Genomic DNA, 16,004 nt, shown 5'->3' on the forward strand with positions numbered 1-16,004 from the left:
ACCAACAATCCACCACCCACCATAATGCCTATGAGCAAATGAAAAAGCCGATCATCCGATGTTTCCCTTGCAAGACAAAATGCATGTGCGCATGACTTATTCCTAGCCCAACTAACTAGTTGACAATCTCATAGCAATGGCAAAGATGAAGAAGGGGAAACCCCTAGGCATGGTTGACAGGGAACATGAAGTTCAAGGACATTAAAAATTAGGGAAGATTACCAAAATACCCCTCTAATTTGTGGAAATTCCCAAAATACCCTTCAAATTTTAAAAATTCCCAATATACCCCTCATATTTTGTCATAAATTCCCAAAATGCCCTTCAAATTTTCCAAAATTTCCAAAATACCATAGTAAATTTATCCAAAGATAAAACAATTTGTAGCTTTTCATAAGAAAATTGATTGTCTATCAATACAATATACTAAAACTAGAATTTGAGCTGGTTATGTACGCTTTGGAGATGAATTGCTTCATTATTTTTAGACATAATTGTCTTTTTTGGGGAGGTAATTTGTGACAAATTACATGCTAAGGAATAAAGATTAGGAAATCGTAAACATTCCAACTAAAATAGATACAATGGTATTTTGGGATTTTTTGAAATTTGAGGGGTATTTTGGGAATTTCCACAAATTAGAGGGGTATTTTGGTAATTTTCCCTAAAAATTATTCAGTGCCTGAAATATTCAAAACAAATAAGAAGCATGCACCAGCTGCAGCATGAACCACATTTACATTTCTCAAAACCATGGCTTTTTGCATTGGCAGCCAGCAAGCTCTACAACCTGTATGATAATCTGAATCTCACCTCCCCATTTAGTTTTCACTCCTATGAACCATCTTATTACCTACATATTAGTAAACATCACCGCAACGCTTGCTTAATTCCACACACTAGCCTTTGCTTAGACATGAAGATCATCCATTGAGAACATTTCCTTGAAAGTGGCACACATAATATTACACCAACTGATGCACTTTGAGGGATCAAAAATTACATACATCAGCTCACAATTGCTGACACGGAGCGTCAATGCATCACTCTAGAATGTTGATTCAATGCATCACTGCCATCCATCACACCTCCGGCGATACGAGCTAGCATTCGCCAGGAATTCGAAACAGCAAGAGGAAAGAAAGCAAAAGAGGCAATGGATTTCCAAGCCTTCCAACATATATCCACTGCTAAGAAAAGTCCAGTTCAGAAAAAAATGAGAGCAGTTTACCATATAAGCTGTTTGGACACTTGGGAAGTATTTTCGACCACAAAGATCATCTCATATACCATAGTTTTCAGATATAAGGACCCTATCACAGGCAGGCCCTGCATGCCTTCTTTCCTTGCCCCCTCAAAGCTCACACTCACGCAAGCAGGCCACAGAAAACCCTCGAAACCAATGGATACGTGCGGTGAAGGAAATTCTTTTTGCAATAATAACGCCATGCTTAGTGACACAGTCTAGTGGACGAGATCAATGCAACATTTTATCTGTGAATAGCACCACAAATTGCTTTTTTTTTCTAAGGTACAACTAAAATTTGAAAGATGCTGCTGGGACCAAACCTGGGTCTTTACGCACCCACACATCTACCTTAACCACTAGGTTATGACCCCATTGGCACTACAAATTGCTCCTTTTGGTAAATAATGCACTTTGAAACTTTGCAATGGGCCCAGCAAAGAAGTATCTCCACGAGTACAAAGAAGGTTCGAATCATGTTTCTCGCATGAAAACCAAAAATTGTGAAGATTATTAATCAATAGTCAGGCGGGCTGTCACAGTTCCGATCGAGCTCAGATCCACCGTTCCTGTTATAAAGGGGAAGAAAAAAAGTGAGCATGTAGTAAACAAAGTGGCCACCATGTGTAGAAACAACCATTAACAAAAAGCTCTCTCTCTCTCTCTCTCTCTCTCTCTCTCTCTCTCTCTCAGTATAACTATGTATTGAAAGAGGAGAGTATTGAAAGAAAAGAAATTTGACACCATGAACTATGATGTATGCGACATGAAAAATGCATGCACAAAGAAGACTTGGGCTGATGTATGTGGTAGCAATGTGGTTTCTAATTCCTCTCTCATGCAAGCTATGGCCCAAACAAAGAATGTTGAGAATGTGGATGTAAAGGAGTTGAAGGAATGGGAGCGACGCTCCAAGAACATTGTTATTCGTGCAATTCCCAAAGAGAAGTTACAAACACCTCCTTCTCTTGCCATTCTTATCGAAGATTTCTTCAAAACCCCCTTTGACATGTCAAGAATTATGGTTTACGGAGCACATAGAGTGGGTAAGCCAGGAGCTCTTTGCTCGGGAGAACGCCAATTGTATGCACCATGCCGGATGAGGCCAAACAAAAGATTATCCTTGATGATAGTTGGATTTATTTGAGGGATACAAAATGTTTTGTATGTGAAGATTGCACTACTAAGCAACAAAATGTTCATTGCAAGGCATATGAGGATAGAAATAAGAAAAAAAAGGAGATATCTCGTGAAGAAAACATGCCCAAGGAGGCAAGTCCCTCAAGCAAATAGAATTAACAGGTTGGAGAGCTACAATGTACATTCATTGATGTCTTCAAAGTATCTCAACGAAGAGAGCAAGGAGGGGTAACATGTATGACTAAGAAAGGACTGGAAGATTTTGTATCAATTGTGAAAGATGACAAGCACAAGCGTTATGTATAGCTGAAATTTATGACACCAAAAAGAGAACCCATTTTTGTAGCCGGTTGCTACATTCCTCATCATGATCCCCCTTTTATGCTTGCATGGATAGAGATCATTCATTTGCAAGGTTATCCATACACATGGACGAATTCTATCCGTATAGTACATCCATACAATACAGATCCGTGTGTACGGGTTTTTTTAAAAACAAAAAATCCAAGCCGGATTGTCTCCAGTGTGCTCATTTGCATTGCATGAGGGTTTTCTAAGCCCTTTAACCATAGTTTGAAGATTGCTTTATAACAAGTTACTACAGAGAATAATGCAGAGTGGCCTGAATACCGCCATGCCTCGTGAAACCAATCAACTGTGGAATTCCTTGCTTCTAAGTTCTTGTGTTCTAGGCAATGAGCAGTAATCAATTGTCACTTTGTGGAATTTATATTTGAGATTATATCATCGTACAAGTCATAGATACTGTGTTTGATGTACGCATTCATGGTGATAGGTATTGTGCATTTATCATTGTCCAAGTGGCAAGTAACAAGTAACTTGATTGATGTTCAGGGCAAATGGGTCTCTCCAATCAACTAGAGGGATAGTTTAAATGTGTGTAAGTTTCTATTGTGAAATTCCTATTTTTCTCTATTGTTCAAGTTTTTAACCAATGGTGAATGGTTTTACGTACCTTAAACCTCAAATCCATACAGAACTGCATACCGAACACGTATCATATTTTAGGTATGGTTCCACCTAGACCATTTGTTGATTTAGAGAAGGACATTGCTTATTTTAAAGACAAAGGTGATATTATTGTCTTTGGGGATATGAATGCTTGCACAAAAAACATTGCAACATGATACAATTTGATATGTCATACATTTCAAGAGAGTTGAAGGTAGTTCACTCGTATAATCGTACTTCAATGGATGAGAAAGAGCCGGATCATTATGGAAAGTTACTTTCGCACATGTGCAATGGCACGGGTATGCTCATTGCCAACGGTGTATCTTTATGCAGTGGGACCGATGGATTTACATGTAGAAAACACAATGGGAATAGTGTGATTGACTATATACTACTCTCCAAAACCATCATGTATCTTTATGCTTGGCCAATGGACCACGGAATCAAATCCTCGGACCTTATAAATTGACCTTACATGTGGAGAAACAACTAAGCATGGTAATCTCAGCCAATGGGAAGAGAAATTATCTCTTTGTATGAATTTCAAACAGACACAAATGTATGCTGAAATGGTTGAACAAAAGTTATGGATGACAATGTAACAGACTTGGACACCCCAAGTCGTGAATCTGATGCAACACACATGAAAGGAACTGAAAGTAACTTAATCACAACTGAGAGAGACGACGACACGGCCCGGCGTAGTTTCGTGCACAGAAATATTGGCCCCAAAGTCTGGTGTCCCTTTCCGTATTTCTTTTTATATTAATCTTGGCAAAATACAATGTCCAAGGGTCCTCTCTCTGCTCAGTGCTCCCAAGCCAATCTGAGGGAGAGAGGCCCTGGCAATTTCTTATGAAGGCTCTCAGGCCCCAAAAGCAATACAATGAAAAGCTTCAAGTCCCTAAAGCTCTGGCCCTAAAAGCACCAGCACTGGCTGCCGTTATTTGTGCCGCAAAACGCGGAATTCCGTACAGTCTGCCACGTTAGCCTCCTCAACGCTCCTTTGGCTCCTTGCTTTAGTTTTAACTTTCTTTGTGTCCCTCGGGTCCCATCGGACTGGACCTCATAAGTTGGAACAACTTAGATCATTTTATCTATCAGTTTCTCGGGTGGACATGCCACGTCATCACTTTGTGACATACCCCCATCTTGAAAGAATTGTAAACGCCCTTGATAACACATAAGCCAGAAACCAGTACAGTAGACACTGCCTCTAAGCATTGACGCACTAAACAACACATATCCAGCACTTACACAAAGACGACATTCACTTAACATTCATATCACCACTTCCATCGAGATATTCAATCATGATCAATCGGCAACATATTTAGCAATCACATCTAGATCTATCTCAAATCTCCACAGATGTCTCGATTGACTAAATCTTGTTACTATCATGTCCATCTCATCTCTCCGGAAACACAAGTCCGAAATGTTGCAGTCATTTCGTCTTTCTAACACCAGATCTGAAGTCAGCTTCTCTTTCAAGTGTTTAAACGCTAAAATTTCCTTGGCTGTCCACTTGAAAGTAACTCCTTTTCCTTGCAGTGCATGGAGTGGAGAAGCGATCTCAGCAAAATTTCGGATGAACCTCCTGTAGTAGGAACATAAGCCTAGAAAGCTTCAAATGTCATGTATGGACTTCAAGTCTGGCCATGACCTAATTGCTTCCACTTTGGCACGATCCATGCGTACCCCATCCTTTGAAACAATGTGCCCAAGGAAGTGAATCTCTTGCAAAAAGAACTCACTCTTCTTCGCATTAATGAGTAGCCTGTTCTTACGTAACTCATTGAAAACTACAGCCAAGTGATCCCTATGCTCCTCTTCAGACTTCGAGTAGACAATCATGTCATCAAAGAAGGTACCCACGAAGTTTCTATGTGGTCTAAAAATTATGTCCATCATTCTATTAAAGGTGGCAGGAGCATTTGTGAGACCAAATGGCATAACAAGAAACTCGTAGAGACCAAATGTTGTCCTGAACGTAGTCTTATGGACTTCTTCTTGCCTAATCGTATCTGATGGTAACCACTCTTTAGGTCTATCCTTGTAAACAATGACGCTCCCTCAAGCCGATCAAGAATGTCATCTATCCTCGGTATGGGGAACCTGTTCTTGACGGTATTCTTATTCAAGGCCCGATAGTCAATGCACATGCGCCATGAACCATCCTTCTTCTGCACTAAGAGTACACGCGAACAAAAAGGGGATGAACTAGGCTGAATCAGCCCCTTCTCTAAAAGCTTGTTGACCTGACTCATAATCTCTTTCTGCTGGGCTGCACTAACCCTGTATGGTGATTTGTTCGGTAGACTAGAACCTGGCACAAGATCTATAGTATGATCCTCAGGTCTCTCAGGAGGTAACTCCCCTGGCAAAGAGTCCGAAAAACAATCACTGAAACCACTCAAAAAAATTGACCTGTCTTTATCTAAGGTAGACAAATTAGATACAACTTGAGGTACTTTTGCAAAGATCAAGTACGCAGAAAGATGATTCTTTATTACAAATGAAATAGAAGAAGCAGAAACAATTGGAACAGACTCGCCTTTAAGCTTTACATCAAGGACATGAGTCTTTCCTCTATGTACAAGGGTAATCTTTTTGTTGTAAGTATCCACCATAGCATGCAACCTGTAACACCATGGGATACCCAGTAACACATCACAGCCCTCAAGTGGCATAATATGAAATTCTTCCGCATCCACATAGCTCTGAATGTGTAGACGAAGCTTTCCCAAAATGGGAGTAACAGGCTCTGAATGACCTCGGCATGCCAAACCTGCTTCCCCTGTCATACCCATCTCCTTTGCACGAATGCCCAACTTTGATGCCAATTCTGGTGATATGAAATTTGCACGGGCTCCTGGATCAAAGAAAACCAGCACTGTCTGGTCTCTAACTTTGCCCCAAGCTCTGCACAGCTCCGTGGCATCTGTGTTTGGCTGGTCTCCAACCAAATCTGGAACAAGTCCTGCACTTGGCTTTGGCTTCTTCCCTTTATGGTTTGACTTGTCATTCTTATCCTGTGACTTCTTCTGTGGGCATTTATTTGCAAAATGTCCTTCCTGTTCACAAATGTAGCATTCTTGGCCTCCCTAAGAGCTTTTCTTTCTTCAAAAGTTTTGCCAGAAAAATGCCTTTTTTGCCCTTGTCCTCCTCCCGAAGAAGATTTAGACTGCTTCTTGGACGTATCACCTTCTTCAGTGGAGGGCTTCTTTGTGGGAGGCTCAGAAGGCTTTGCTGCAACATTGCCCTTGGCTGAAAACTGTTTGCCCTGGGATCCTTTCTTGTGGCTATTAAATCCATCGGAATCTCCCTTCGACAAATTGCTGGCCACTCTTGCATTCTCAATCAACTGAAACATATTCATGACAGTAGTCTTCGTGCAATAGTCCCTGATTTTCTTGGGCAATCCGCAACAGTACTTCTCAATCTGTTCTGACAATGGCACAAACCTGTAAGAGGTGACTGGCAACAGTGTGGCCCAAAACTGTTTATTGTACTCTTCCACATTCGCACACTGTTTAGCATTCAACTCGTGCCATTCTGTCATCACATCCACTTCAAAAGTGTTTGTCAACCATGCAGGCGCAAAAAGCTGTTTGAATTGGACCCACATTGTTGGGGCTTGACCTTGGTTCAACAATGCAGTCCACCATTGAAGTGCAATCCCTTTCAAGAAAGCGCATTCCCTTTCAAGAAAGTGGCAGTCTTGCGTATCTTTGAAGATTCCGTGAAGTTTCCTCCAGCATAAGCTGCATCGAACTGTTGTATGAAGGTCAAAGCCTTCAATTGATCCTCAGTTCCTCTGAAAGTTTCTGTAACAAACTGCTGACGTGTCAAAGCCTAAAGAATGGAGCCAACTTACAGATGCCGACCGAGGGGCCTAAACCCTAAGAAGAACAAGCAACAGAAGAAGTGTCACAAAGTGATGACGTGGTTGCCTGAGTGCAGAAAACCCTAACCCTAATTTCTGCCAGAAACCCTAATTCTGGAAACCCTAATTCCAGAAACCCTAACTGCTGAAACCCTAATTCTGAAAACCCTAACCCTAAAACCTGCAAACCCTAATTCTGAAAACCCTAACCCTAGAACTGCAACAACCTAGCTGATTTCCAAAAATTGCACTAGCATGATGACGTGGCAGGCTGTACGGATTTCCGTGATTTACGCTAGCAGCTTTTGGCATTGCTTTTTGGACTAGAAGCTTTTGAGTTTGAAAACTTTTCATGTAAACTGCTTTTTGGACCAGAAGCTTTTGATTTTGAAAGCTTTTCATGTAAACTACTTTTAAGGCCAAGGGCCTTTAAATATGAGGCTAGGGCTCATTCTCTGGCATGCTTCAGTACGAAGGTGCAGAGTCTGGAGTACCGGCTTGTACTTTGATGATGCAATATAAAGAAATACCGAAAGGGGCGCCAAGGTTTGGGGCCAATACTCTCTGGGGTGGAATTCCGCCACTCCGTGTCGCGTGTCGTCTCTCTCTTTCAATTCAGTTGTTATTGAAGTGCTAAAAGTCTGTTCAGTCTGTTCTTTTCTATTGGCACGTGGTGCCCGCCTTGTGACAGTTTCAAACTTCACTCCCTGCCCACCTTCCTTGTAATCCTTAGGCTGACTCAAAGGAGCCACATTATCATAAACAGGAGCCTGTAATAGTGGTGCTCCATGATTGTTCATTCCAGCACTCGCATCAACTGTTTTCCCTGTCGTATCTGCATTTTGTACGTATGGCTGCAAAAAAACCAGCCATACCATATTGTGTTCCAGGCACTCGAAACTGGCCATAGGCACCCTGAAAACCTGGTTGGACAACCATGTTCGCGTACATAGGGTTACCCATGCCTGTTTGCATTGTTCCAAACACATTCCTTGGCATATAACTTGGGGAAGGTCCAGCCATAGCTTGAAACACTGTTTTCCATGTCGTATCTGCATTTTGTACGTATGGCTGCAAAAAAACCAGCCATACCATATTGTGTTCCAGGCACTCGAAACTGGCCATAGGCACCCTGAAAACCTGGTTGGACAACCATGTTCGCGTACATAGGGTTACCCATGCCTGTTTGCATTGTTCCAAACACATTCCTTGGCATATAACCTGGGGAAGGTCCAGCCATAGCTTGAAACACTGAACCACCTCCAAAATAACCAGGATAAGTAATAGGTAATGGAAGGGTCTCACGCATAGCATGTTCATTACTCCCTTGACCAATCACAAACGGTTCCTGTCCAGCTAAAGCAAGTTGCTTTGGATCATTGGACACCGCTAGTTGCTCAACCACATGGGCTTTCCCTCGAGTATCATGAGTCCTCTGCGCATTGGAAATCTCCTTTTCCTGCAACGGCTCAGTCATGCCCTATGTAGGAGGCTGAAAACCTTGTGTCAGAGCCTGTAAAAACTCCTACATCCTTGGGTTGTTAGCCAACTGCTAAAACATGTCCATGCAACAACGCAATTGAGTTCTAAACAACCTGTCTTCTTCGTGAAGAGTTGAAGGAATTTTCTCTGTGCCATGTGAGGAAGATCCCTCTTCAGGTACTTGGTCTCTCTTCTCCGCCATAACGACAAGCTCTGTGTTGCTTTCACCCACAACGGTCCACGCTGCACTTTTTGAAAAAAAAGTGACTATCCCGTCGATGGAACCATATAACCGGCCTGTACAGCGTTACTATTTCAATTACCTGTTAACTTTACACACAGCACTGAGAAGGGAAGAGAACACAGTTGCGTCCAGCGACTAGAATGTCACTGCACACACGAGACCAACACCCTGGAGGCCCCAAAGACTGGCGCCCCTTTCAGTATTTCTTTATTCAAATTAAGATAGACGATCTGACCACTTAGCACAAGCTTTCACAAAGCTGTTCAAACCTGGCGAGGGCTGAAAACGCAGGTTTTCGACCTGAATTCGGCAACATAACAACGCAAAAACCCCTATAGGTCAAAAGCACCTGTCTAGGACGGATTCCCTCGCTATATGGAAGCTTTCTGGTGAGCTGTCACAGAAATTCAGCGGGCTGTAATTCCCTGTTTTTCATTGCCGGGTGCCCAAAAGCCTGTACATGCATCCCAAGGCTCTCACAAGGCTCCCCCGGTGTTCCCTTGCAGTTTAGGTGCGAAACCCTAAACCTGCAGAAAAACACAGCAGGCTGTAATTCCCTGTTTCGGATCATTTTTAGCGGAACGAACACACCTATGCGTGTCCCAAGGCTCCCGCACACAATGGGACAGTTCCCCTGTGAATTGGACGAGTTTTCACACAAGAAAACTCTCCGAGCTCGCAATCTTTCGCGATGGAACTGTGCGTACCGGTGGGGGATTAGCAATTAGCTAATCCAGTTCCTGTTCAGAACGCTCTGCCTTGGCAAACGCGCATAAACCCACAGAACTGTACATGTTCATCTGACTAGCCCAACTAGTGGGGCATTACCATATGTGCCAAAGGGGAGAGAGATGCACGAGAGCAAATCATCGCGCTACATGAGACAGAGGAAAAGGCAAGCTTTCCATTAAAGCTGTAGACCTGCACCCACTACTCACACACACTGTAGGTCACTTATCAATAAAAAATCAGCCCCCTCTCTCTCTCTTGAGCGCCTCCTCTCCAGTTTGCCCCTTTGAGTTAATTCCCTAGTTCCCACTGACTTATAAAGTTATAAGTGACTTTCCGAGTGGCCCAGACTTCATTTGGCCCACACACGCTTTCATACTCATCAGAATTCAATGCTAATTGGCCCGACCAGCCCCAGACTGACCGACTCAGACTCTCGATGTGAGAAACCTATTGAGCCACAGCCGTTTCACACTAGCCATGCAATGTCCACTTGCACCTTTTCAAGGGTTCCGAGGAAAACAAGTAGAAATAAAAATAAATAAAAATATCTAGTACTTATTTACGTAAGGCAACAAAAAAAATACACCTCCTGGTGACACCAAATCATTGACTTATCCTACGGACGGGCTAGTGTTCACCAGTGTTGCCAAGTCCATATGAAACTTAAGTACCAACGAGATTTCATGTGTAGATTAGCCTTTTTTCTCTCGTTAAGTTCAGTGATTTTGCAATTTTTTGTCACATGACACATCCAACCCTATGTGTCCGTGGACAAGCTACACCATGACAAGGGTTCAGTCAATCCAGTCAGTCTAGCTTAGGACGTGTTCTAGCACTTTTGTGAGTCTGTTCGCAAACCATGCATGCCACGCACTTAGAGTAGATGCATATCCTCTGTTTGCACACAACATGATCATCAGCATTACCATCAGAATCCAACAGGAGCATTTTCCAGTGCATTAAACCTATTTTCCCTATTTTTGACATTTTTTACTTATTATTTGAAGTGACTTTTGTTGGGAACTGAGTAGGGCAAATTGGGTAAGATAATTTATAAGCAAACCTAGGCTAGCACTATTTGGCAGAAGAGCAAGGAGAACATAAGCCAAGGGCAACAGGTTCCCCCTCTCTCTCTCAAGCAAGACTCCCCCTTCTTGGTGGCGATTTTCCCCAGCAAGACTCGCGACCTACACCACACTCCCCCTAGCGTTTTCAGCCATTAGCCTCATCGCCATAGCCTCACCAAATCAGCCTTTTAGACCAGCAACATCAGCGTTTTTGGAAGTCTCAAAATGCCAGCAAATCAGCGGTTTCAAGGCAGCAGAAAAGCATTGAATTACAGCAGTAAAGCATTGTTTTCATGCTACAGCGGGCTGCGTTTTTGCATCAGCAGATTTCAGCTTCCTTGGCGTTTTTGGACAGCAGTACACAAGTTGTCGGAACACTCAATTTTCAGCCATAGACTCGGTCCGTCGACATCGGCATAGCCATTAGACTTGCATCAGTTAGCATCCATCCACTTTTGTACCAGATTGTGAAATCAATAGTAGACCACTCTCGCCAACGAGAGTGGGGCCTTCGGAGGAGGGTTTAACGACGTCTCTGGTGTTGTATTCTCTTCTCTCTCTATCTCTCAGTCTCATGCACCTTCACGCACAGTGTCCAGTCACTTTGTTCGTGTACACTGCACTCTCTCATTAAGAACGGAAGGCTCTCCCTTCCATAAGAAAAAGGAACCTTGAGCACAATTCGCAGCACTCATCTTGAGAAAAGTACAACATTCATTCCGTTGCACCTAACATTGGTATCAGAGCTTTGGCAGTGTTCTATATCACTCAAGGAAAGAACAACAAGAACCACAAGAATTTTTTTTTGCTTGTTGAGGTCGCACGAACCCAAGTTCACTTGGGCATGTCGATTCCTAATCGTGTTTTTGAAGAGTGACAGGAATCCCAAGAAAGAAGGGCTTGTCCAGCCTCCCCTTGTGCCTCTTTTCACTCATTGAGAGCGGACCGTGCACTTAGCGGCCGGCCAATCGACGTGAGGTGGGAAAAAGCAACCTTGGTGTGAGCGCAAGGCCGCCAAGGGGTGCACCCGCGGAAAAGAGCTCAAGAACCCAAGAACCCAAGAACCCAAGACCCACAAGAACCCAAGTTCCTCATGAACTTAAGAACCAAAGATCACAGTGCATGGTCATCACCCAAAGCGGAATGGATACTTCGCATGGAGGTGATGGGCATGAAAGTAGTGAAGAAGAATTTCCTCACCATGGTGTAAAGTGCAGCGGAATGAATGTTGTTTTTTCTCAAGATTAGTGATCTTTATTGCTCAAGGTTCCTTTTAGTTCTTAGGGAAAGAGAGAGCTTTCCGTCTTGTAGAGTGCTGTGGTCACGAACAAAGTGAGTGGATATTGTGCGTGCAAGTGAATGAGACTGAGAGAAGGAGAGAGAAGAGATACGACACCCGAGAGGTTGTAAAACCCTGCTCCGAAGGCCCCACTCTCGTCGGCGAGAGTGGTCTACTTTGATTGCACAAAGGTGTACAATGCGAATGCAATGGACTGATGCAATGGGACAATGCCGATGACGACGACGACATGATGGCTGAAATCTGGGATCTTTTATCTGCTGATTTTCATGGTCTTCTTGGTGGCTGAAAATGACTGTTTTGGCTGCGTTTTGATGGCTGAAAATGGGGGAGCATCTGCAACCTTCTTGGGCTTATCTGCTACTGTGTCATAGGGCTAGAAATGCTGTGGATCTGATGCGATAAGGGCTGAAAGTTGAAAACGCTGGCTGGATCTAGTCCTTGCAAAAACGCTGGCCTGCTGGGAATAAAAAAGCTAATGGCTGATGTCAAAAACGCTGATCTGCTGAGGTATGAAAACACTGGAACTGCTCATGTGCATAGCGCTAGGGAATGCTGAAAACGCTAAGGCTTGAAGGTGGTTCGTCGCGGGAAAAACGCGAAGGATGGCCTTGGATGGCGATGGATCTTGATGCTAAGGGGGGTACTGCTGAGAAGTTGCCTGTTGAGCGCGAAGCTCCTGCTGCCTCTTCTGCCAAAAAGTGCTAACTTGGGTTTGCATTAACTTAGCAAAATTGCCCTACCTACTTTTGTTGGAAAGTCACTTAAAAATAATAAGTGAAAATAACCAATAAATAAGAAAATAGGCTAAATGCATTGGGAAATTCCCCTAACTGATGCTAATGGATTCTGATGGGAATTCCGATGATCATGCTTTGTGCAACCGGAGGATATGGATCTATGCTAAGTGACTGGGCATGCACGGTCTACGAATAGACTCACAAAAGTGCCAGATCACTGCTAATCTAAACTAACTGAACTGACGGGAACCCTGCTGTGGTGTAGCTTGTCCACGGACACATAGGGTTGGGATGTGTCACGTGACAGGTTGTCTCCCCTCCAAGCAAGCAGGACTCAGCACCTAGCGTTTTCCTCATCAGTATCCACCATTGCCGTTTTCTACAGCAAGCCATCCAGTCCCTGCCCTAGCTTTTTGCATCAGCAACCCGTCGGCACACTTCAGGCCTAGCGTTTTGATCCTTGCCATCGCCAACAATCCCCCATGCCTAGCGTTTTTGATCCTAGCAAGAGCAGCCCCAGTTTCCAGCCTTTGGACAATTACAGTAGGTGATTTTCAGCCATAAAAGACCATCAGTTTTCAGCCCTAACACCTGTAGAATTTCAGCGACAAAGAACAACAGAATCAGCCCCAAACCCAGCGTTTTTGAACTTGCCGCAGATTTCAACCCGTAGCGTTTTTTGGACAGCAGATAAAAGATTGTAGATTTCAGCCCTTAAGTCCCCGTCGTCATCGCCAACATAGCCTAAACTTGCATCAGTCACATGCATTCAGTTTGTCCCAGTTTTTGCAATCATAAGTAGACCACTCTCGCCGACGAGAGTGGGGCCTTCGGAGGAGGGTTTTACAACGTCTCTGGTGTCGTATCTCTCTTCTCTCTCTATCTCTCAGTCTCATACACTTGCATGCACAGTGTCCATTCACTTTGTTTGTGATCATAGCACTCTCTCATTAAGAACGGAAGGCTCTCCCTTCCATAAGAACAAAAAAACCTTGAGCACAGTTCGGAGGACTCAATCTTGAGCAAAGTTCAAACATTCATTCCGCTGCACCTAACATTGGTATCAGAGCTTTGGCAGTGTTCTGTATCACTCAAGGAAAGAACCACAAGAACCACATAATTTCTTTTTGCTTGTTGAGGTCGCACGAACCCAAGTTCGCTTGGGCGTGTCGATTCCTAATCGTGTTTTTGAAGAGTGACAGGAATCCCAAGAAAGAAGGGCTTGTCCTGTTGCTAATTGGACTATTTTCTTATTTTTAATGATTAATTTCTTTTTCTAGGATATTTTATTGTGTACACTAAGAACTGTTAAAAGATTGTAGCTACAGGAAGTGCCATCTAGAACGGACAACTCTGATGTGTGTGTCATTTGATGGGTGACGGTAAACATCGCGAAGGAGTTTCCGTAAGTTCCGTGGAAAGGGCCGGGTTACGAGTGCCCCTGATGCGTTACATGATGGGTGACGGGTGCATCATAAAGGGGGCATTCCGTAGGCTAAGGAGGAAATCCGAACTGAGTAAGAAAATACGCGTAAGAACGCAAGCACAAGGATAAAGATGGGTTCAAGGAAGCTTTTTACGAAAAGCAGGAACCTTCGCGGGAGGGCAGATGCTTTCCCTGCGAGGAAGCTATGTCTGCATTGCATCTGTGCCGTGTTCTGCACCCGGGGACGCCTGGAATGTGTTTGTGTAGCATCGATTTTAACTCACTGAGTGGATTTTTAAGTTTAAACACGTTCACACTTTATTTTAAAGTTTGGCCGCCCACTCCTTTATTAATAAAATAAAGCAAAGGCCCCAAAATCCTACGCAAAAAGCTGTACGGACGGCTGAATTCAGCGATCTCTCTCTCTCCTCTCTCTAGGGGCGCCAAGCTTTTGCTTTTCGGCTTCTATTATAAAAGGGCAGTTAGCGTTCCAGTTTTGTACACGCCAGGAGCAGCAGCAGGAGTTAGCGCTGGGAATTTGGAGCAGTCATTGCGAAGGAAATTCAGCAAGTGTCCAGTGACGACGGAGTACGGAGGTCGCTTTTCCGAGCAAGGAGCGATAGGTATAATTTGTCAATTACGCATTGCGAGTTGTTGCTTTGTGTGGCTTGTTTTGCAAGAATCTCCCTTTTACGAGAAGTCCCTCACGGGAAGTACAACTTCGCGCCTAAGTCCCTCACGGGAAGTACAGTTTCACGCCCAAGTCCCTTACGGGAAAAGTACAGCCTCGTGCCTAAGTCCTTTACGGGAAAGAACGACCTTCGGGTCTAAGATTACAGAACGGAGGGGTTTCCTCGGGTTCTTGTGCTTGTATACGACTCTCCCTGAATAAAGAATACTTTTGACGGGGGGGGGACGAGCCCATCTTCTGGTCCCCAATGCTATGTCGATCTTCTTCTTTCTCTCACATTTGCAAAGTTATTTAATTTTCAGATTTTTAAGTGCTCGTGTACGCTCCCGTCTTGTGACAGTGGTATCAGAGCTCGGACTCCTCTCTTTCTCCGCAAGGAAGGACGATTCCGGGAAGAACGGGAAGAACCATGTCGAGCCAAGGGAGAAGCGTTGAAGAGGAGCTTCAACAAGTGCAAGCTCAGCTTGCGGATTTGCAACAAGTCTTACTATTGCCAGATGTCCAAAAGCTCTTGGGCGGAATGAAGAGAACGAATGGAACCGATGCAGCTGGGCATCCAGACCACATTGTTGGTGTGAGACCACAGGAAGAAAGAGAAGAAGAATGTACCGAGGTGCACAAAGGATCTTCGGATCGGAATGAACGGCCTACTCCAAGGAAAGGCCAGGAAAAAGCGCTCTCTTTGCTAGACGAGAGCAAGGACATCTCTATCTCATCTCCATCTTACTCTCCTGATTATACTTCTACTTCTCAATCGTCTCGCCAGAAGAAGGAAGCCGCTACTACTACTACCCTACATCAACCTAAAGATAAGCCTCGATTCAAGAAGCAAGGTCGCAAGTCTCAACATCGCATGAGAGTCTTCAAATCAAGCGACAAGGACATCAAGTTCGAAACCTACAACGGACGGAGAGATATCTCCAAAAGCACTGTCCTTCATCAGACAGTTTGAAGTCGCCTTTACCAATGGGCACTTCACAGAAAGATCCAAATTGCGCCATGTCGGGATGCACCTCAAGGAAACAGCAAGTAATTGGTGGTTAGCCAAGATTCTGGAAGGTTCTCAGGCCAG

General features: G+C 43.9%; 1 protein-coding gene across 1 annotated transcript in view; it reads right to left on the reverse strand.

The window, feature by feature from the left end:
- Positions 1-1,416: 1,416 nt before the first annotated feature.
- The window catches only part of LOC147435611 (zinc-finger homeodomain protein 2-like), a 40,000-nt gene continuing 25,412 nt past the window's right edge, over positions 1,417-16,004 (reverse strand). Inside the window, exon 4 of the mRNA XM_086488630.1 lies at positions 1,417-1,815. Coding sequence (XP_086344756.1) covers positions 1,764-1,815 — 52 coding nt within the window. The 3' untranslated portion in view covers positions 1,417-1,763. The remainder of the gene's footprint in view (positions 1,816-16,004) is intronic.

The sequence above is a fragment of the Adiantum capillus-veneris genome, chromosome 18 (genome assembly GCF_014529385.1).
Source record: "Adiantum capillus-veneris isolate H3 chromosome 18, ASM1452938v2, whole genome shotgun sequence".
Lineage (NCBI taxonomy): Eukaryota > Viridiplantae > Streptophyta > Polypodiopsida > Polypodiales > Pteridaceae > Adiantum > Adiantum capillus-veneris.